The 21,798-nt window shown below is 44.7% G+C and overlaps 1 protein-coding gene across 1 annotated transcript; it reads left to right on the top strand.

The window, feature by feature from the left end:
- The first annotated feature begins 2,117 nt into the window (after positions 1-2,117).
- LOC137544978 (carbonyl reductase [NADPH] 1-like) lies at positions 2,118-19,511 on the top strand. The gene is made up of 3 exons (XM_068266080.1): positions 2,118-2,487; positions 8,789-8,896; positions 17,843-19,511. Exons 1-3 carry the CDS (start codon positions 2,196-2,198, stop codon positions 18,277-18,279), a joined length of 837 nt encoding a protein of 278 aa, XP_068122181.1. The 5' UTR covers positions 2,118-2,195; the 3' UTR covers positions 18,280-19,511.
- The last annotated feature ends 2,287 nt before the right edge of the window (positions 19,512-21,798 follow it).

The raw sequence follows: 21,798 nt of genomic DNA, 5'->3' as shown, positions 1-21,798 counted from the left end.
GATTTCATCTGGTGAGCATCCCTGCATACAAGTAACTATCAGTTGATGCTGAATCATGCAAATTTATGCAGCTTGAACATAAGCCCATCGAATTTCAACTTGAATGGTCCATGTTCAAGCTCCAAAACATTACATTATATTTTTGCATATTACGGACCATCCTTCCTGTGTACGTATAATTGGAATACTGGGCGCAGAAGGCTGTTTTCCACTCATGCCCTTCTTGTATGCGAATACATTCAAAAGCTCCTCGGAGGTCTAATCTTCTAAGACACTAGCTAGCCTTTTGGAAATGTTCTGACATCAAGGGTAGTGAGGAAGCAGTTTTTAGCAGTGGTTCCCGCTTGATTCCTGATAGTTTATGTCTTCAAGAATCAACCTTCCGCATAAAATGTGCCTGCTCTAGTTGGAGAAGTAGAAGGCTTACTAAATAAATAATGGACCAGGCTTCTACAAGGAGCTTCAGCCGTGGGAAAGAGTTCATCGGGGTCATTTGATTAAGTGAAACAGAAGCAGCCCCCTTATTTAACCTTCTCGGTGGTAGCCCCCGAGTCAGATTGAAGTCGTAAATCCACAGCTCAGAACGGTAACCCAGAGCCTGACTCGGGGTAGCCACCAGAAAGTATATGCAGAGCCTGGGTGCAGTGGGCGTTTGTAACTCAACCCCCGGCTCCAGATGCTGAAAGCCTTCTTCTTCTGGTCCTCTATCATTATGACGACAGACGCGATCTCACTATAGGGAGTGGTGGACAGAAGGAGAATTGCAGAGCTGGATTCTGAGAGGTAACTTATTTGCAGGTCTGCAGAATATCTTTCTAGCAGTATGATTTTTTTTCTGCTTTTAGGGTCTAAAAGCTTGTGAAAAAATTGCACCACTTTTAAGCCGTAAAATCTGGAAGTAATCATAGCGCCAGCGAGGTTAATGAAGATATTCTCAGTAGGCAAAGGGAACAAGATCTGACTTATAAACTTTCATATTGAGGAGTTTTCCTGGGTTAGGTAGACAATGACATTAATCAGAAGAGAATGCTGGGGCTGCTAGACACAGCTGTGCAGTAAGTGACTAAAAGCACCTCTATGTTCCATCATATACCAAACCAAACAAAGTGGCGTAAACCTAAACACTTAACAGACTGGGAAAACTATATGAATGTACACATTTCTGAATCACAGTGGCTAGAAGCATTTAAGGGGTAAAAACCTAACTAGATGTGTCACCCACTGGGAACTTTATCAAAAATAATTTTTAAGAACCAGAGAATCCCTTAGAGTTTTTGTAGTGGATGGTAATGACAAGGGCCGCAATGAATAATAATAGGCCCTACATGGAACTGTGGCAACCTGAGGTAATGTTTATGGGGCTATTTGATTTTCCCTCTGTGAGGTAGCTGAGTTCCTGATTGGCCAAAGAACTGCTGCAGAAAGGAGATGTTTTGATGTGAGTGCTGATTGGTCGGCACAGACGCCGAGGACAATTCTGCCAGGTGTTGCTGGGGTCAAACATTGTTGCAACAACCATTGGCAGGCAACTTATGTGTATAAAAGTGAGGTCTGTCGGCAGATTAGCTGCCTTTGTTCCTGAAGCTGTCGGGGCAAACTCCCCACCCGCCACTCCCTGTTCGATAATAAGACTTCGTCGTGATCAAATTTGTATTGGTCGATGTCACTCCCAGAAGGTGTGGATGAGTTGTCGGTTGGGGTCCTACTGGAGTTGTTTCAGTTTTTAGGTGACCCGAACCGTAGTGGTAGATCAGATAATGAGTTGTTTTATGTTTGATTCTTAATAAAGTTATTTCTCATTGAGTAATTTATTGGACCTATATTAACTATTTTAACAAGTTTAACCAATAAAGATGGCAACGGCCATAAAATGCCAGCCTGGGGTGTCCTGTGTCTTTCATTTATTTATTTATTTACTATGTTAATGTTACAAGGTAATTGTTAGCAAAGACGTGTTGCCTTCAGTTCCATGTGATTTAGAGCAGTTTACTCTTTCACCACTGAGAGGCAGCAGAATCCTTTCCTCATAAAACAGTATGAATTGTGTAACGACTGGCTGTCAAAGAAGTTAGCTGAAAGGTTTGTTTGTCCTTGCCAAACCCAGCTAATGTGGGGTGGAGTTCTCAACATAAAAGCTAGGGACAGTCAGCCTGTCTGCTATTCATTGCCTTTAGCTCCATTTACTGACTGGCATCATGTCGTCCTCAGTGCGGGTAGCGGTGGTGACAGGCAGCAATAAGGGCATCGGGCTGGCTATAGTCAGGGCTCTGTGCAAGCAGTTCCAGGGAGATGTCTATCTGACAGCCAGGAACCCGCAGCTGGGAGAAGAAGCTATCCGGGCCCTGAAGGAGAAGGAAGGCTTGTCCCCTCTCTTCCACCAGCTGGACATCAACGACCCGACCAGCATCCGGGCTCTGCGGGACTTCCTGAAGAACAAGTATGGGGGGCTGGATGTGCTGATCAATAATGCTGGCATTGCATTCAAAGGTTAGTCCTGCAGGGTCTGATGACTACCCTATACTAGTTCTGTATATAGTAATGCCATGTGCAGGTGAGTCCTGCAGGGTCTGATGAGCCCTATACTGGTTCTGTATATAGTAATGCTATGTGCAGGTGAGCCCTGCAGGGTCTGAAGAACCCTATACTAGTTCTGTATATAGTAATGCTATGTGCAGGTGACTCTTGCAGGGTCTGATGACCCCTATACTAGCTCTGTATATAGTAATGCCATGTGCAGGTGAGTCCTGCAGGGTCTGATGTCCCCCTGTACTAGTTCTGTATATACTGTAGTAATGCCATGTGCAGGTGAGTCCTGCAGGGTTTGGTGACCCCTATACTAGTTCTGTATATAGAAATGCCATGTGCAGGTGAGCCCAGCAGGGTCTGATGACCCCCATACTAGTTCTGTATATAGTAACACCATGTGCAGGGGAGTCCTGCAGGGTCTGATGTCCCCTATACTAGTTCTGTATATAGTAACACCATGTGCAGGGGAGTCCTGCAGGGTCTGATGACCCCCATACTAGTTCTGTATATAGTAACACCATGTGCAGGGGAGTCCTGCAGGGTCTGATGTCCCCTATACTAGTTCTGTATATAGTAATGCCATGTGCAGGTGTGTCCTGCAGGGTCTGATGGCCCCTATACTAGTTCTGTATATAGTAATGCCATGTGCAGGTGAGCCCTGCGGGGTCTGAAGACCCCTATACTAGTTCTGTATATAGTAATGCCATGTGCAGGCGAGTCCTGCAGGGTCTGTTGGCCCCTATACTAGTTCTGTATATAGTAATGCCATGTACAGGTGAGTCCTGCAGGGTCTGATGACCCCTATACTAGTCCTGTATATAGTAATGCCATATGCAGGTGAGTCCTGCAGGGTCTGATGACCCCTATAATAGTTCTGTATATAGTAATGCCATGTGCAGATGAGTCCTGCAGGGTCTTATGTCCCCCATACTAGTTCTGTATATAGTAATGCCATGTACAGGTGAGTCCTGCAGGGTCTGATGACCCCTATAATAGTTCTGTATATAGTAATGCCATGTGTAAATGAGTCCTGCAGGGTCTTATATCCCCCATACTAGTCCTGTATATAGTAATGCCATGTGCAGGTGAGTCCTGCGGGGTCTGATGACCCCTATACTAGCTCTGTATATAGTAATGCCATGTGCAGGTGAGTCCTGCAGGGTCTGATGTCCCCCTGTACTAGTTCTGTATATACTGTAGTAATGCCATGTGCAGGTGAGTCCTGCAGGGTTTGGTGACCCCTATACTAGTTCTGTATATAGAAATGCCATGTGCAGGTGAGCCCAGCAGGGTCTGATGACCCCCATACTAGTTCTGTATATAGTAACACCATGTGCAGGGGAGTCCTGCAGGGTCTGATGTCCCCTATACTAGTTCTGTATATAGTAACACCATGTGCAGGGGAGTCCTGCAGGGTCTGATGACCCCCATACTAGTTCTGTATATAGTAACACCATGTGCAGGGGAGTCCTGCAGGGTCTGATGTCCCCTATACTAGTTCTGTATATAGTAATGCCATGTGCAGGTGTGTCCTACAGGGTCTGATGGCCCCTATACTAGTTCTGTATATAGTAATGCCATGTGCAGGTGAGCCCTGCGGGGTCTGAAGACCCCTATACTAGTTCTGTATATAGTAATGCCATGTGCAGGCGAGTCCTGCAGGGTCTGTTGGCCCCTATACTAGTTCTGTATATAGTAATGCCATGTACAGGTGAGTCCTGCAGGGTCTGATGACCCCTATACTAGTCCTGTATATAGTAATGCCATATGCAGGTGAGTCCTGCAGGGTCTGATGACCCCTATAATAGTTCTGTATATAGTAATGCCATGTGCAGATGAGTCCTGCAGGGTCTTATGTCCCCCATACTAGTTCTGTATATAGTAATGCCATGTACAGGTGAGTCCTGCAGGGTCTGATGACCCCTATAATAGTTCTGTATATAGTAATGCCATGTGTAAATGAGTCCTGCAGGGTCTTATATCCCCCATACTAGTCCTGTATATAGTAATGCCATGTGCAGGTGAGTCCTGCGGGGTCTGATGACCCCTATACTAGTCCTGTATATAGTAATGCCATGTGCAGGTGAGTCCTGCAGGGTCTGATGACCCCTATAATAGTTCTATATATAGTAACGCCATGTGCAGGTGAGTCCTGCAGGGTCTTATATCCCCCATACTAGTTCTGTATATAGTAATGCCATGTGCAGGTGAGTCCTGCAGGGTCTTATATCCCCCATACTAGTTCTGTATATAGTAATGCCATGTGCAGGGGAGTCCTGCAGGGTCTGATGTCCCCCATACTAGTTCTGTATATAGTAATGCCATGTACAGGTGAGTCCTGCAGGGTCTGATGACCCCTATACTAGTTCTGTATATATTAATACCATGTGTAGGTGAGTTCTGCGGGGTCTGATGATCCCCTATACTAGTTCTGTATATAGTAATGCCATGTGCAGGTGAGTCCTGCGGGGTCTGATGACCCCTATACTAGTTCTGTATATAGTAATGCCATGTGCAGGTGAGTGCTGCAGGGTCTGATGACCCCTATACTAGTTCTGTATATAGTAATGCCATGTGCTGGTGAGTCCTGCGGGGTCTGATGACCCCTATACTAGTTCTGTATATCATAATGATATGTGCAGGTGGGACCTGAAAGAGCCTGATGAGCCCCTAAACTAGTTCTGTATATATAGTACTGAAATGTGCAGTTGAGTCCTGCAGGGTCTGATGACCGCCCATATTAGATCTGTATATAGTAATGCTATGTGCAGGTGAGAGGGTTTGTAAAGTGTTAGGCTGGGTTTGCATTATGCCGCAAATGCAGCATAGGTGTAAATGGCATGGTTAATGTACCTGCTGAAGACCTGAGTGGATGCACTGGTGCCATCCACAATGACCGCTGCATTTGCGTCTCCACCCATCCGCTCACCACCTTCTTCCACTTTTCTTGCCTGCACCATCCACGCACATCTCTGCTTGTCTGCCGCTGACCTGGAGACCAGGAAGCATGGGACTTCCTGTTGGTTTGTAAAAAAACCCCATGTGAATCCTACCTAGCAATAGGGGGGGATTCTCAATGGTCCACATGAGCCAATGAAAATTTTCTCTATTGCAGGAAGATTCTCATTGATTCTTCTGCAACCCGACAGGAAGGCCTATGCTTCCTGGTCTCGGACAGGGACGGACAGTAGTGCCAAATTTCTACGGGACAGGCGAGCGTTTTACCAACAAAGCACATCATCAGCTGTTCAGCTGACTCCGCATCTGTACTGCATCGACCCAACAATGTCGCCCAAGGAATCGTATCCCGATCCCCGACGGACAATGCCAGTAAGCCTGTGTATACGGACCTTCAGTGATGATTGATCCTCTTTGCACTAACTAAAAAATGCTATTGTAGAAAGGGCTCCATGGAGCTGGCCCTACTACAATCAAAACAAATAAAAATGCCATCATGCTTGGTTAGTGCTACCTTTGCGCCCATTTATGCTGCAAAAATAAAAGTTTGTGCTGCTATCGTTTTGAAGATAATAGCACTGATTTTCTTCAAACCAATACCATCACCCATCCAGCATACAACAACCTATGGACACAAAACTAGTATGTGTAGATAGTGCTGTGTCTCTTATCATTAGAGCTGCAAAAATCATCCAGGGGCGTAGCAATAGGGGTTGCAGAGGTTGCGACCGCATCGGGGCCCTTGGGCAAGAGGGGCCCCGGAGGGCCCTCCCTCAACTACAGTATTAGCTCTCTATTGGTCCTGTGCTTAAAATAATCACTTCTATAGATGCTTTGAATAGTGGTAATCATTAACAAACTGTTCCCCATCCCCTTCTTGCACCTCTGACACTGTAGCTGCCATTGGCAAGTTTTGGTGCGCCGTATTAATTGTTATTTAAAGAGTGCTTGGGGGGGGCCCATTGTAAAACTTGCATCAGGGCCCACAGCTCCTTAGCTACGCCACTGAAATCATCTTTCTATCTTTTAGAGTGTTTGAGGTATTCAAGTTTTTATAAAGGTCAAAAGTTCACTCAGCTCCCATACAACATCACAAAGGCTGATTGAGGCTGAGTAAACTTTTGACCTTTATGGAAACTTAAATATCTCAAAAACTATAAAAGATAGAAAGATAATTTTTGCAGCACAAATGATCACATGCACAGCACTACCCACCTTTACCAGTTTCACGTCCATACGTTGTTGTATGGTGGTTGGGTGATGGTATTGTTTTGAAGAAAATAAGTGCTATTATCTTCAAAACGAAAGCAGCACAAACCTTCATTTTTTTCAGCACAAATGGGCACAAATGTAGCACTAACCAAGCATGATGGAATTTTTATTTGTGCTGATAGTAGGGGGTCCAGCTTTACAGAGCCAGTAAAAAGCTATTGATCTGTAATTATAGGCTGTCTGATCCGACAGAAACTAAAGGATTGGTTTTACAAAGATGTTGATCGTTTCCTTAACATCGGAGAGAAAAATGAACGCTGAATTTACTGGATATACAATATTTTCAGATGACAAATGTGATCCATCTGTCTGTCGTATTGGTCCGTGTGAGCTCAGCTTTAGTGAATGGACCAAGTATTGCTCTGACAGCTGCTGCAAATGGCAGCAAAGAGAAAAAGACCCATTCTCTGTAATACTCAGGTCCGGATTTGCCATAAGGCACTCTAGGCACGTGCCTACAGGCGCCTGATGATGGAAAGGTAGTTTACTCCCCTCCTTCCCTATGCAGAGTCCTGATGCAAGTGTAAATGAGAGATTACTCACTCAGCATTCCACTGACGAGATCTCCCTTCAGTGGGGGCACCTCCAGCTACCTAAACCTAAGGGGCACCTGTAGTTACCTACACCAGGCATGGGAAATAAGGGAGAAGTGACAGCTGGGCCAGTCAGGAGATCTGTGCCTATATGCTCCTGTGATGTACAACCGGGCCTGGTTATACTGTAATACAGATGAAAGTCAAAAAATTAGAGTATCATTCAAAAGTTCATTTATGTCAGTAATTCTGACTGAGAGACTATTGAAAGGCTCTGGAACCCTTTACTGGTGTTTTGAATTAATTAGCTGATTAGAGACTTTCTCACAATATTCTAATGGTCTGAGATTTTGATTTGGGGGTTTTCACAAGCTGTAAGCCATAATCATCAAGATTGTATCAAATAAAAGCTTGATATGCTTCTCATAATACATATGGCCCTCAGATCCACCCATTACCTATTGTATTCAAATACTAGGCCGTTAAATGGTGGGGTTGGAGATTGGCTTCAGGTTTGAAGGAAGCAGAGGCTGCCTGTATGGCAAGCAGTTTGGGATCCTGGGTCTTTTTAGGCAAAAAGAAATTATGGTTCGGAACAGGTGACTGCAATCAAAGTCAGTCTCACAGGTGTAGGGTGCCCTATGTATATCGATTTCAAAAACACTTCGCCAATGAAAGTGAGTGGTATTGAACCCACTAGAACAATTGCGATTAGGGCTAACTACAATCGCAGGATGTGATTTTTGAGCATTTGTGTTCTGATGTAAAGTATTGGAGTACAGAAATTGCTTCTAAAATTGCTTTCAAAACGCTAGTGATTGCGATTTGCAATTTCTAGTGGGTCCCTGGCCTAAGGCAGAGAAATCTTTGACCTCTAAAGTTAGTTGGAGATGGCAGGACTGTTATTGATGCTACAGATGGCTGAAAAATTAAAGAAATGCTACTTGTTAACAGCACAGGATACTTCTAAAATTTTAATAGATATAGCATTAAAGGACTTCCGGGGTGATCAGGTTAATCTATCTGTACTTACCTGGGGCTTCTTCCAGCCCCTAGAAGTGATTTTGGTACATCTCTGCAGCTCTGGTCCTTCTTGGTGTCCTGCTGGCAACCCGTAAAGATCGCCAACTTATCAGCAGGGTGACGTTTCTGCACATGCACAGGCACGTGCAAGAGCCCTTGTGTGAATGCGCCCATGTCATCTGGCACGTACTGCATCTACACAGTAGTACTGCGGAGGTATGGTACGCATCTGGTGACATGGATACGTGGGCGCTCGCTTGCGGGTTGGTGGTCTTTATGAGTGGCCAGCAGGACACCGAGGAGGACCGCAGCTGCGATGAGGGACCAAAACCACTTCTAAGGGCTTTAGTACAGATAATCACCTCAGGAGTCCTTTAACTCAGGGGCCACAATTTATTTAACACTGTGTGGAATTATTTTCCACCCGTGAAATTTAACCTATTTAACCTATTTGGTCTTTATTTGCCAATGAACAGCTGCAGACACAACCGCTTTTGGTACTCAGGCAGAAGTCACACTGAAGACCAACTTCTTTGCTACGCTAGATATATGCCATGAGCTGCTGCCACTCATCAAACCACATGGTAAGTTTTCCTAACGTCTAGTATGTTCTGTTTTCTGATTCAATTGGGGTGAATGGGGAAATTGTCCAGCTGCGCTGAACAGATATTAAGGCAAGGATGGTCGAAACAGCAGGAGGTACTACTGGCCAAGTGTAGTTGAATGCAGGATTTTGCTTTATGTCCACAACTCAAACATTATCCTGGAAAGTTCCCTTCTCGCCCCCCTATACAGTTCTTTGGTGTCTAGTGGTCCATCCTACCTCTCCTATTCAGTTCTCTGGTGTGTAGTGGTCCCCCCTTGCACTCATAAACAGTTCCCTGTGTTTTAGTGTTTTCCCCCTCCCTCTCCATTATAGCTTCCCTGCTGATCTAGGGCTTTACCTCCAATATAACTTCCCTGGTGGTCTAGAGTGGGCCAAACATAATGCAAAGTGTGGAAACAACTTGCAGGCCAATTTTTTTCCACCCCAGAGTTTGCCATGTATGCACTAGATGGTTCTCAGCTGAAGCGGCTGGTCACAAATCAAACATGTGTACAGTGGCCGGCAGCAGTCCTCGTATGTGTGTAAGAGGATTTAGGCCAATTAAGGGAGAAGCTCTTTAACTTATCTATATGTTTTTGAGAAGTAGGAGAAAACCCCCACAAACACAGGGAGATCATATAAACTCCATGCAATTGTGTACTGGCCTACATATGGACTAGGGACCCTCAATGCTATCTACTATACTACTATAGTTCCTCCTCTAGTCTCACGTCCTTACTGTTGTATTCATAACTTCTATATCCAGCTCCACCATTGTGCAGTGGCTTTTGTATAAATTCAATTATAAACTTTAAAACGATCATATTTTCTTCAAGATGCTTACATTGGTTATCTCATCCTGGGCTTAATTCATTATACTCCTTTAATGCCCTGAGCGGTGTAACAATAGAGCAATACGAAATACCTTGCAGCTGCAACCCAAATTAGTATTCACCAGGGAGTCGACCAGTCACCACCTGTATCCACCAGAGGTGTAGCAACAATCCACCATAGAAATCAGGCTGGGTCTCGACCTGGATTTAAGGCCTGATGGCCACTTTTATTGTAGATATCACAGTAAAAAACACACAACGTTTCGACCTCAAGGGTCTTTCTCAAGTGCTTACAGACTATATGTGCAACACCTATATATATAAGTCATAAGACACACCCCCCTAGGGGCGGGCACAATACTTAAAGGGACAAGCCACATAGAACACACTTCATAGGAAACATTTTAAATTGTACGCCTCATTCATGCCATTTGGCGCAAGGGTACCAAGATCAAAGATCCATTTACTTTCTCTACGCAGTAGAGAGATTTGCGGGTCCACACCCTCCTGCGGAAACACCTTTTCCAGTATGCACCACCTCAGATCGCCCACCACATGTCCACATTCATGAAAATGGCGACCTACGGGAGATTCAAACATATCTTTAGTTTTTTCTCTTTCCCTCTTCTCCATATCTTTTTTATAATTCCTAATGTTACTCCTATGCTCGTTAATCCTTCTCCTCCCATCTCTGGACGTCTGCCCTACATAACCCATTCCGCAAGGGCACTTTAACAAATAAATTACATTAATCGTAGTGCATGAATAATTCCCTTTGATCTTAATCTTTGTCCCTTTTGTAGTATGAGTGACATGGTCACCCCGAATGATGGATGAACAATTCTGACAGCTCATGCAAGGGAATGTACCTTTACGGCGGGGAATAAATGAGGTGGCGATCTTGCAAGGTTCTTTTAAATCTGCTCTCACTAGCTGATCTCTAATGCTCTTCCCTTTCCTGAATACCATTCTAGGTGGGGAATGGAATATTTTAGATAGCAGCGGATCCGTCTCCACCACTGACCAAGCTCCAAGCAGACATTTCCTAATGTCCGCCGCATGGTTATCGTATGTCAAGATAAATTGTACCCCCTCATGGGACTCCTTTCTACCTACCCTTCTCCTTCTCAGATCGCTCCTGTCCATTCTAGCTACCTGGGTGGCTGTTTCCTCAATTATCTCCCTAAGATATCCTCGCTTCTCATAGTCTGCCACCATTCTGGTGGACTGTTTCTGATACTTTTCATCGCTGGATGTGATTCTCCGTGCTCTAATGAGCTGACTCTTAGGGAGCCCTTTAATCAATGATGGGGGGTGGCAGCTACTTGCTAATAGCGCATTGTTCCTATCTGTCTCCTTGCGGAATAGGTCTGTCTCGAAAGTGCCTCCCCTTATCTCAACATCCACATCCAAAAAATGCAACTTAGTAGCACTATATTCCAGCGTGAATTTTAATGTATCATGGCAGAGGTTGAGGCCAGTGAAAAAATCGAGCAAAAGTTGCTCGGGCCCTGTCCAACAAAAAAAGAGGTCATCAATGTACCTACAGAAGCCCTTACTATACTTAGCAAAATATTCATTCTCTAACATAAATTTAGCCTCAAACTCTGCCATGTATACATTAGCCAGACTTGGCGCATACGGGGCCCCCATAGGGACTCCTTGTACCTGTAGGAAAAAATCATGACCACACCTGAAGTAGTTAGATTTAAGACAAAATTCCAATAAGGTTACAGTGAACAGCATTTGATCAGTGTTTACGTTTCCCTTTTCTGCAAAACCATTTCTTACTGCTGCCACACCCTCAATATGAGGGATATTCGTATATAGACTAACTACATCCAGGCTAACCAAAAATGTCACATTATCTGCAGTCAATTGTTCCAAAAATGAGAGGAAATGAGTAGTATCTCTAAGGCATCTGGGATTAGACCAAACCACAGGTTGCAATATTGAATCTATATACACACCCAAGGGTTCCAATAGTGAATTCACTGCAGACAGAATTGGTCTGCCAGGCGGATGTAATAAATTTTTGTGGACCTTAGGGAGTGTATATAGCACCGGCACTCTATATGTATCCTTCTTCAATGCACCAGCCAGTTCACTAGAAATCAGACCACTATCATAAGAGTGGGACAACAAAGCCTCAATCTCCTCCTTAATATTTAATGAAGGGTCACTGTGCAATCTCCTGTATGTCGTGGCATCATTTACTTGTCTTTCCAACTCTGACAAGTAATCAACTCTTGATTGGGCCACCAAAGCACCCCCCTTATCCGCTTTTTTAAATATAACCTCTTGGTTGTTCCGCAGGTTCTGCAGCGCCTGTCTTTCTACCAGGGGGACATTATGCATATTGCGATATTTATCCTTAGTCCATATCTTCTCTAATTTATTCAACAGTAAAGTTTCAAATACATCTATAGCCGGGCAATTCAAAGGTGCCTCAGACTTACTCCCAGTCTTAAGCCTGTCCGGAACATCCTCACATGTCCCATCACGTGCGTTTAGTACTAAACTGTTAGAAGGTTTCTTCAAAAAATGCCATACCTTCCACTTTAATTTCCTAACCAACTTGTAAATATCCACTTTCAAGTCAAAAAACGGTTGGCAGAAGGAGGGCACAAAACTCAGTCCCTTATTCAAGATAGATACTTCTGCAGCCGTAAAGTTATATCCACTAATGTTGATCAATAAATCACTGGACTGAGTCACAACATTTAAAGATGCCCCCATAGTACTTACGTCCTCAGTCGGGGCTAAGGCTGCTGAGTTTGACTCCTGGTCACGGGTCCCACTGCTCCGGGCGGTGCCGCCGGGTTGTTCCGCCTGTAGCGCTGCCTCTGTGGGTACCTCAATCCTCTCCCACCCCGCTTCGGCGGTAATGCGCCTCTTCCTGTGCCTCCGCCTCCTCCTCCCACTACGGAGGCCTGCACAGGAAAAAAACCGCCGCTGCCGGGTCTCTGCTCAGTGTCAGACTCTGAGCTGCCTGGTCCTCTGCGTGGCTCGCCAGTGCCACCTCTCTCCTCGCGGCGCTGCCTCCTCTGGGCTCTCCTGACGGTGGACCACGTATATACTTGATTCGAGGTATAATCTTTTGCGTCACGCTGGAACTTCTGCGTTTTGATTTGTGAAATATAGTCTTTAAGCTCTTTCAATGATGCCTCCAGTTCACTTTTAAAGGTCTCAATGAATGTCAAATCAGCCTTTGTTAAAAGTTCCGCATTTAAGCGCTCGATATCTTTCCTCAATTCATCAACTTTAGGATGTAGGTATGTGCAACACCTGGTATTTCGTATTGCTCTGGACTGTTGTATCCACTGCCTTGAACTCCCCTGACATATGTACTGTTGACGACCATGTCACAAGAGGAGAACGTGACATTGGAGTCGGTATCTCAAATTGAATATCACAGTTTTTCTGATGATGAAAGACAAGCCATATTGGAACTTGGAGGTTTGGTGAGATACACCTTTATTTCTGAGGACTCCAATCCAGTTAATGCACTAAAAAAGCAGATTGAAGAGCTGGCAAGGAAGGAGTTGAATCTTTCAATGCATATATCCACGCTCGTGGAATACATCAGAGTGGATCGTATCCCCAGAGGGTTGCGAATTACCATCACCCCTATCTTCTGTAAAGATGACCCTGGATTTATGAAAAAATGGTATGGGATTTTGAATCAATGTTCTAAAGATTTGATGTATCTAACCATACAATACCTACATCCTAAAGTTGATGAATTGAGGAAAGATATCGAGCGCTTAAATGCGAAACTTTTAACAAAGGCTGATTTGACATTCATTGAGACCTTTAAAAGTGAACTGGAGGCATCATTGAAAGAGCTTAAAGACTATATTTCACAAATCAAAACGCAGAAGTTCCAGCGTGACGCAAAAGATTATACCTCGAATCAAGTATATACGTGGTCCACCGTCAGGAGAGCCCAGAGGAGGCAGCGCCGCGAGGAGAGAGGTGGCGCTGGCGAGCCACGCAGAGGACCAGGCAGCTCAGAGTCTGACACTGAGCAGAGACCCGGCAGCGGCGGTTTTTTTCCTGTGCAGGCCTCCGTAGTGGGAGGAGGAGGCGGAGGCACAGGAAGAGGCGCATTACCGCCGAAGCGGGGTGGGAGAGGATTGAGGTACCCACAGAGGCAGCGCTACAGGCGGAACAACCCGGCGGCACCGCCCGGAGCAGTGGGACCCGTGACCAGGAGTCAAACTCAGCAGCCTTAGCCCCGACTGAGGACGTAAGTACTATGGGGGCATCTTTAAATGTTGTGACTCAGTCCAGTGATTTATTGATCAACATTAGTGGATATAACTTTACGGCTGCAGAAGTATCTATCTTGAATAAGGGACTGAGTTTTGTGCCCTCCTTCTGCCAACCGTTTTTTGACTTGAAAGTGGATATTTACAAGTTGGTTAGGAAATTAAAGTGGAAGGTATGGCATTTTTTGAAGAAACCTTCTAACAGTTTAGTACTAAACGCACGTGATGGGACATGTGAGGATGTTCCGGACAGGCTTAAGACTGGGAGTAAGTCTGAGGCACCTTTGAATTGCCCGGCTATAGATGTATTTGAAACTTTACTGTTGAATAAATTAGAGAAGATATGGACTAAGGATAAATATCGCAATATGCATAATGTCCCCCTGGTAGAAAGACAGGCGCTGCAGAACCTGCGGAACAACCAAGAGGTTATATTTAAAAAAGCGGATAAGGGGGGTGCTTTGGTGGCCCAATCAAGAGTTGATTACTTGTCAGAGTTGGAAAGACAAGTAAATGATGCCACGACATACAGGAGATTGCACAGTGACCCTTCATTAAATATTAAGGAGGAGATTGAGGCTTTGTTGTCCCACTCTTATGATAGTGGTCTGATTTCTAGTGAACTGGCTGGTGCATTGAAGAAGGATACATATAGAGTGCCGGTGCTATATACACTCCCTAAGGTCCACAAAAATTTATTACATCCGCCTGGCAGACCAATTCTGTCTGCAGTGAATTCACTATTGGAACCCTTGGGTGTGTATATAGATTCAATATTGCAACCTGTGGTTTGGTCTAATCCCAGATGCCTTAGAGATACTACTCATTTCCTCTCATTTTTGGAACAATTGACTGCAGATAATGTGACATTTTTGGTTAGCCTGGATGTAGTTAGTCTATATACGAATATCCCTCATATTGAGGGTGTGGCAGCAGTAAGAAATGGTTTTGCAGAAAAGGGAAACGTAAACACTGATCAAATGCTGTTCACTGTAACCTTATTGGAATTTTGTCTTAAATCTAACTACTTCAGGTGTGGTCATGATTTTTTCCTACAGGTACAAGGAGTCCCTATGGGGGCCCCGTATGCGCCAAGTCTGGCTAATGTATACATGGCAGAGTTTGAGGCTAAATTTATGTTAGAGAATGAATATTTTGCTAAGTATAGTAAGGGCTTCTGTAGGTACATTGATGACCTCTTTTTTTGTTGGACAGGGCCCGAGCAACTTTTGCTCGATTTTTTCACTGGCCTCAACCTCTGCCATGATACATTAAAATTCACGCTGGAATATAGTGCTACTAAGTTGCATTTTTTGGATGTGGATGTTGAGATAAGGGGAGGCACTTTCGAGACAGACCTATTCCGCAAGGAGACAGATAGGAACAATGCGCTATTAGCAAGTAGCTGCCACCCCCCATCATTGATTAAAGGGCTCCCTAAGAGTCAGCTCATTAGAGCACGGAGAATCACATCCAGCGATGAAAAGTATCAGAAACAGTCCACCAGAATGGTGGCAGACTATGAGAAGCGAGGATATCTTAGGGAGATAATTGAGGAAACAGCCACCCAGGTAGCTAGAATGGACAGGAGCGATCTGAGAAGGAGAAGGGTAGGTAGAAAGGAGTCCCATGAGGGGGTACAATTTATCTTGACATACGATAACCATGCGGCGGACATTAGGAAATGTCTGCTTGGAGCTTGGTCAGTGGTGGAGACGGATCCGCTGCTATCTAAAATATTCCATTCCCCACCTAGAATGGTATTCAGGAAAGGGAAGAGCATTAGAGATCAGCTAGTGAGAGCAGATTTAAAAGAACCTTGCAAGATCGCCACCTCATTTATTCCCCGCCGTAAAGGTACATTCCCTTGCATGAGCTGTCAGAATTGTTCATCCATCATTCGGGGTGACCATGTCACTCATACTACAAAAGGGACAAAGATTAAGATCAAAGGGAATTATTCATGCACTACGATTAATGTAATTTATTTGTTAAAGTGCCCTTGCGGAATGGGTTATGTAGGGCAGACGTCCAGAGATGGGAGGAGAAGGATTAACGAGCATAGGAGTAACATTAGGAATTATAAAAAAGATATGGAGAAGAGGGAAAGAGAAAAAACTAAAGATATGTTTGAATCTCCCGTAGGTCGCCATTTTCATGAATGTGGACATGTGGTGGGCGATCTGAGGTGGTGCATACTGGAAAAGGTGTTTCCGCAGGAGGGTGTGGACCCGCAAATCTCTCTACTGCGTAGAGAAAGTAAATGGATCTTTGATCTTGGTACCCTTGCGCCAAATGGCATGAATGAGGCGTACAATTTAAAATGTTTCCTATGAAGTGTGTTCTATGTGGCTTGTCCCTTTAAGTATTGTGCCCGCCCCTAGGGGGGTGTGTCTTATGACTTATATATATAGGTGTTGCACATATAGTCTGTAAGCACTTGAGAAAGACCCTTGAGGTCGAAACGTTGTGTGTTTTTTACTGTGATATCTACAATAAAAGTGGCCATCAGGCCTTAAATCCAGGTCGAGACCCAGCCTGATTTCTATGGCGGTGTAACAATAGACCCTGCAAAGGATGCAGCCACGGGGCCCCGTGGGGGGAGAAGTTTATTTTTCCTATCCTGAGAGACTGACAACTAAGGGCACAGAGAGAAAAAAAAACTTTCAGGTCACTGCACAATTGTTCTAATGACTGTATCTGCTCAGCCTCTGAAAAGCTTGTACATCGTGGGAGACACCTATGTCATTTCCCTTCAAAAAAGTACTTGCTGGTTGAATAAAAGTAACTTAAACTCCAAATTTGCCAGGGGTATGAATAATTATGGGGAACACTGTATATAGCGCTGCCGCTGACATCTTACACAGCACTGCACAAAGTATTGCCTTCTCACTTAACTTTCCCTTGGAGGGGCTCACAATCTAATCCCTGCCATAGCCAGATGTCTATGTATGTAAAGTGTAGTGTATGTAACATAGTCTAGGGCCAATTTAGGAGGGGGGAGGATAGTTAAAAAAAAAATGACATAAATATGGCAGCAGCAATCAACCCAAAGATTTGCGGGGGGGGGGGGGGGGGGGGGGTTAGTGATGTCTAGTTGTGCCCCTGAATACCTTGCCAACTTCTTGTCTTGCCTGGACATACAGTTGATGTACAGTAAGTACAGTACTGATAGTGTGCTTCTCTGTCCACATTTCTGTGCAGCCTGGATGCTACTGTTGTGTTGCAGCCATGCACAAGCAAGTCACAGATGACAGGTAATTCCCTCACTGATCAAGCAGCAGCTTACACAGGAAGCATAGGTCTCACTGGCTGGTGCTTTTGAGGTAATCTATGCAGGCCCATGAGTAGTGTGCAGATAGTGAGCTGACTAAAAATGGCTGCCAGCCCGCCCACTGACCACAGATCCTGGGCCTCTGACTGATGTATGATACATGTTCCCGCCAACTTTCCACTATAGCTGGATACAGAATAACGCCATGGCCAAAAAAACAGGTTTACTATAACAGAAGTTTTATTATATCCGGGTTGTATCCGGGTTTACTATACCAGGCGTTACAGCCATATACTAATAATGGTGCTTGGCTGGGACCTGGAAGTTTAGTTTACTATACCCAAATGTGTACTATATCAGAGTTTACGATAATGAGATTGTACTGTAGTAGGTATTTTTCTTCTTCAAAAAATGTTTGAGGCATGATTACAATAACATTTTATAAAGGCATATACAATACTGTACCTGGATGCTAAAAGGGTTACAACCCTTCTCTGCTCTATCCAACACAAATAAAAGATTTGGCTGGAATGGTGCTTTGAGCTGTGTTTTTGTTCCTGCAGGTAGAGTGGTGAATGTGTCCAGTTTTATAAGCAGCAGGGCTCTCACACAGTGCAGTCCTGAGCTTCAAGAAAAGTTCCGCAATGACACCATCACAGAGGAGGAGCTGGTGAAACTGATGAAAGCGTTTGTGGAAGATGCCAAGAAGGGAATCCACAAGGACCATGGGTGGCCCGATACTGCTTACGGCGTATCCAAAATAGGTGTGACTGTGTTATCCAAAATCCAGGCTCGCCATATTAAGGCGACCAGGAAAGGAGACGACATTGTCCTTAATGCCTGCTGTCCAGGGTGGGTGAGGACAGATATGGCTGGTGACAAGGCGCCCAAGTCTCCAGATGAGGGCGCTGAGACCCCGGTCTACCTCGCTCTTCTGCCGCCAAACACGGATACACCATATGGTGAGCTGGTCAGCGAGAAGAAAGTTCTACCTTGGTAAATATAATGGACAATCCGGAAGGTCTGCTATATTGCATTGGAGATTAGTAGAGATAATCAATTCCCCCCTTTTGTGTTCTCCTAAGCAATGGTAGAAAATAACCTGACTTCCCCATTTACAGCAACATTCATTGAGTCTACTAGTCATCAGAGACAAAAATAAGGAGGGCTGAACTCAACAATGGAAAAATTGGTACCTCTTTAATAAAGGGTAGCCACTCTGTGAAAAAAAGGGGTTATACAATAAACAAAAAGGTTTCACAAGTGTCTTCTTAGACAAAATACACAGTTTATCAAACTATAAACTACAGTATAAGCAATGCTAAATCGCCAGGTTTGCGCAAACCAATCACAAGATTCAATAAGCATGCTATGGAAGATTTGCTGGGACTAACAAAAATTGTATGCGTTTGCCCCGGTGTTTGTGCTAAATTGGCCTGAGCAGACCTTGCGATATAGCATTGCTTATACAGTATGTGGATGTGACTGGGGAAATGAACGTATGGTATGGGTGATGATGTAAGTTACCCACAAGTGTTTACAAATAAGTAAATTGTATTTTGTCTAAGTAGACTCTTGTGAAACCTTTTTGTTTAGAGTCTATTAGTCAGGTTATATACTGTATATCCTTTAGGCCTCTTGCACACTACATGCGATTCCAATTTTTTTATATGATCCAATTTTTTATTCCGATTAAAAAACATACATGCTTATGCTCAGAAAGCGATTGGAAAAGCACTTCAAAAATAGCCCTATAAATCGCTCAGCGCTTGCGATAGCACTGGCTATTTATAATGTGATCAAGGCCTTATAAATATTTTCTCAGCTTTATGCAACATCCAGAAAGCTATTTGTAAGTTATGAATTTGAGTAGACGGAGATTCAGCCACTTTTATCAAAAGATGACTGTTTACAAATAACAAGCAGTGACTTCTAACCCAGAAAAGAAGACAGTATAACAAGGAAAATCGCCATTGTCAAACACCACCCACCAGATTTTGCCTAAGGACAAATCATATAGGAGAAATGAGTCATTTCTAAGTAAAGAGTAGTAACGCAAACATATCAAACATTGCACTGAGAAGTAAAAGGAAATCAAAGATAATTCTTCGTGGATATGGGCATTATTTATTTCTTTTGTTACAAAATCATTATTTTTCTGTCATTTTTGTAATGAAATACATGCTACTTTGTTATTTTTTTTTTCATTGCAATAAAGTTTCAAATAATAAATGGGGTGCTGCAAGTTCATCTATTTTTCCTACATGATGACAAAAGAAAAACATATAACTAACATGATGCTTTTTTAACACGGTGTTCTGGCCTGCTACCTGTCCGACAGAGAGAGAGCCTTGGCAGTGTTCTTCCCAAGTGTATGTATTATTATTATTATTTATTGTATTTATAAAGCGCCAACATATTACGCAGCGTTGTACATTAATTTAGGTTACAGACAATATTTAGGGATGACATACAGCAAAATGACAATACCTGAATACAAGAAAGACCAGATTACGCAGCACAGTATGAGTACAAGGTAATGCTTAGTCAGTCACTGGAGGGGAGCATGGAGATTAGGCAAGTTAGGTTCACTCAGATGCATAGCATGGGGTCACAGTAATGCAGGTGCATGATCAGGTAGGACAGAAAAGGAGGAGGACCCTGCCCAAAGGCTTACAATCTAAAGGGAGAGGTAGGGACACGAGAGGTAGGAGACCAGAGTTCAGCTGTGGGTTTAGAGCACTTGTGAGGGGTAGTAGGCCAGAGTGAAAAGGTGAGTTTTGAGGGCTTTCTTGAAGATGTTGAAGGAGGGGGCTGCCCTAATGGGTGGAGGTAGGGAGTTCCATAGTGTTGGAGCAGCTCTTGAGAAGTCCTGGAGGCGTGCATGGGACTGGGTGATGCGGGGGGTGGTGGGTGATGGGGAATTGCCATGCTCTGCTCATTGTCATTTGTTAAAGGATACCTGAGGTGACATGATGAGATAGACATGGGTATGTACTGTGCCAAGCACACAAATAACTAGGCTGTGTTCCTTTTCTTCTTTCTCTGCCTGAAAAAGTTAAACATCAGGTATGTAAGTGGCAGTTCCTGTCTGAGTCAGGACTGGGTCAGACTACAGTGTGACCCTCACTGATAAGAAAAGCAGGAAAGAGATAAAAAGGGTCAATAGTTCATAGATGTTTAGCTCTAGCATACTTCAATGAATGTGTCATTGAGCAAAAACAATAAAACAGTAAAAACGTAAAAAGTAGATTTAAATATTAAAAAGTAATTTTTAGAAGAAGGATTATAGATACAATTGTTTATTTCATTCGTTTATTTTCACCTCGGGTGTCCTTCAACCTTTTCGGGATCGTCCGCCTACCCCCCTTAAGGACCAAGGCATTTTGCGCGGGAAGGGGGTGCGTGCGTTTGGGGGGGTCAGGCGGCCGGATCCCGTGCGTGGCTGGCTGGATTGGTGTCCCCCCATGGTGGACTGGGCCCCCCCTTCTGCCAGCAGCCTTCACTCACCTTCCAGGCCCCAGCGATGAGCCGCACGGGACCCTCTTCTCCGGCCGGCATCTCCGTTCTGTCTGACGATCAGTTCCGGGTCATGGCTTGATGACGTCATCAAGTCGGGACCCGGCGCTGACGTCAGATGGAGCGGAGATGCCGGCCAGAGCGGAGGGGGGCGCCGATCGTCGCTGGAACAGCAGGGAGGTGAGTGGATCCTCTTCTTTCCCCCCCTGCCGCCGCAGCTGTCAAACTGATCACTACGAGCCGACGGCGATCGTAGTGATCATGTGATCAGCAGCCATACGCGATGGCTGCTGATCACTCGGGGGAGATGTCGGCTGTCATATGACAGCTTAATCTCCCCCTCCGAGTGCGCACGATCGCGTCGGGAGCGGAAACTGCGGGCCGGCGTAGATCCTACGCCTCATCAGGCTAGAACAGCCACAAGTGCGGCGTAGGATCTCATAGAGGCGGTCCTGAAAAGGTTAAAGAAACTCTGTAACAAAATTTTCAGCCTTATTTCTTGTATCCTATAAGTTCCTATACCTGTTCTAATGTGGTCTGCATTACTGCAGCCTTTTCTAGTTGCATTGTCTCTGTAATATATCTAATCTTTGTGATGAAACGCGGAAAAGCCGCTGTCTCTCAAGACGAGGCGGCTGTTTCCGCGTCCAGCATGGCGTCACAACGCGGAAAAAACGCCGCATGCCGCTTAGGCAGAGCGGCGGAATCCGCATTGGAGGCGGCTCCCGCACTCAGTTCACTGGATACATTGCAAGACAGTACTGGTGTGGCTGGGACTGATAGTCCACCAAGATTCAGACTTACACGCGCGCGAGCACAGAGGCAGAGTTTAAATAGCTGTTAGAAAGGAGTCGGCTGACCAGCTGGGTCAGCTGACAAATTCCACTGCTCCCATTGGACCAGCAATTAGGGAGGTCCTGGAAAGGTCCTAGAGTATATATACTGCTGGTTGTTCACTTGCTCTTTGTCTGGCGTGCGATCACACATGTGGGAGCACCCA

Source organism: Hyperolius riggenbachi, chromosome 2, assembly GCF_040937935.1.
Source record: "Hyperolius riggenbachi isolate aHypRig1 chromosome 2, aHypRig1.pri, whole genome shotgun sequence".
In the NCBI taxonomy this organism is placed as follows: domain Eukaryota; kingdom Metazoa; phylum Chordata; class Amphibia; order Anura; family Hyperoliidae; genus Hyperolius; species Hyperolius riggenbachi.
Note: the sequence above shows the minus strand (reverse complement) of the source record. Positions and strands in the feature narration are given on the sequence as shown.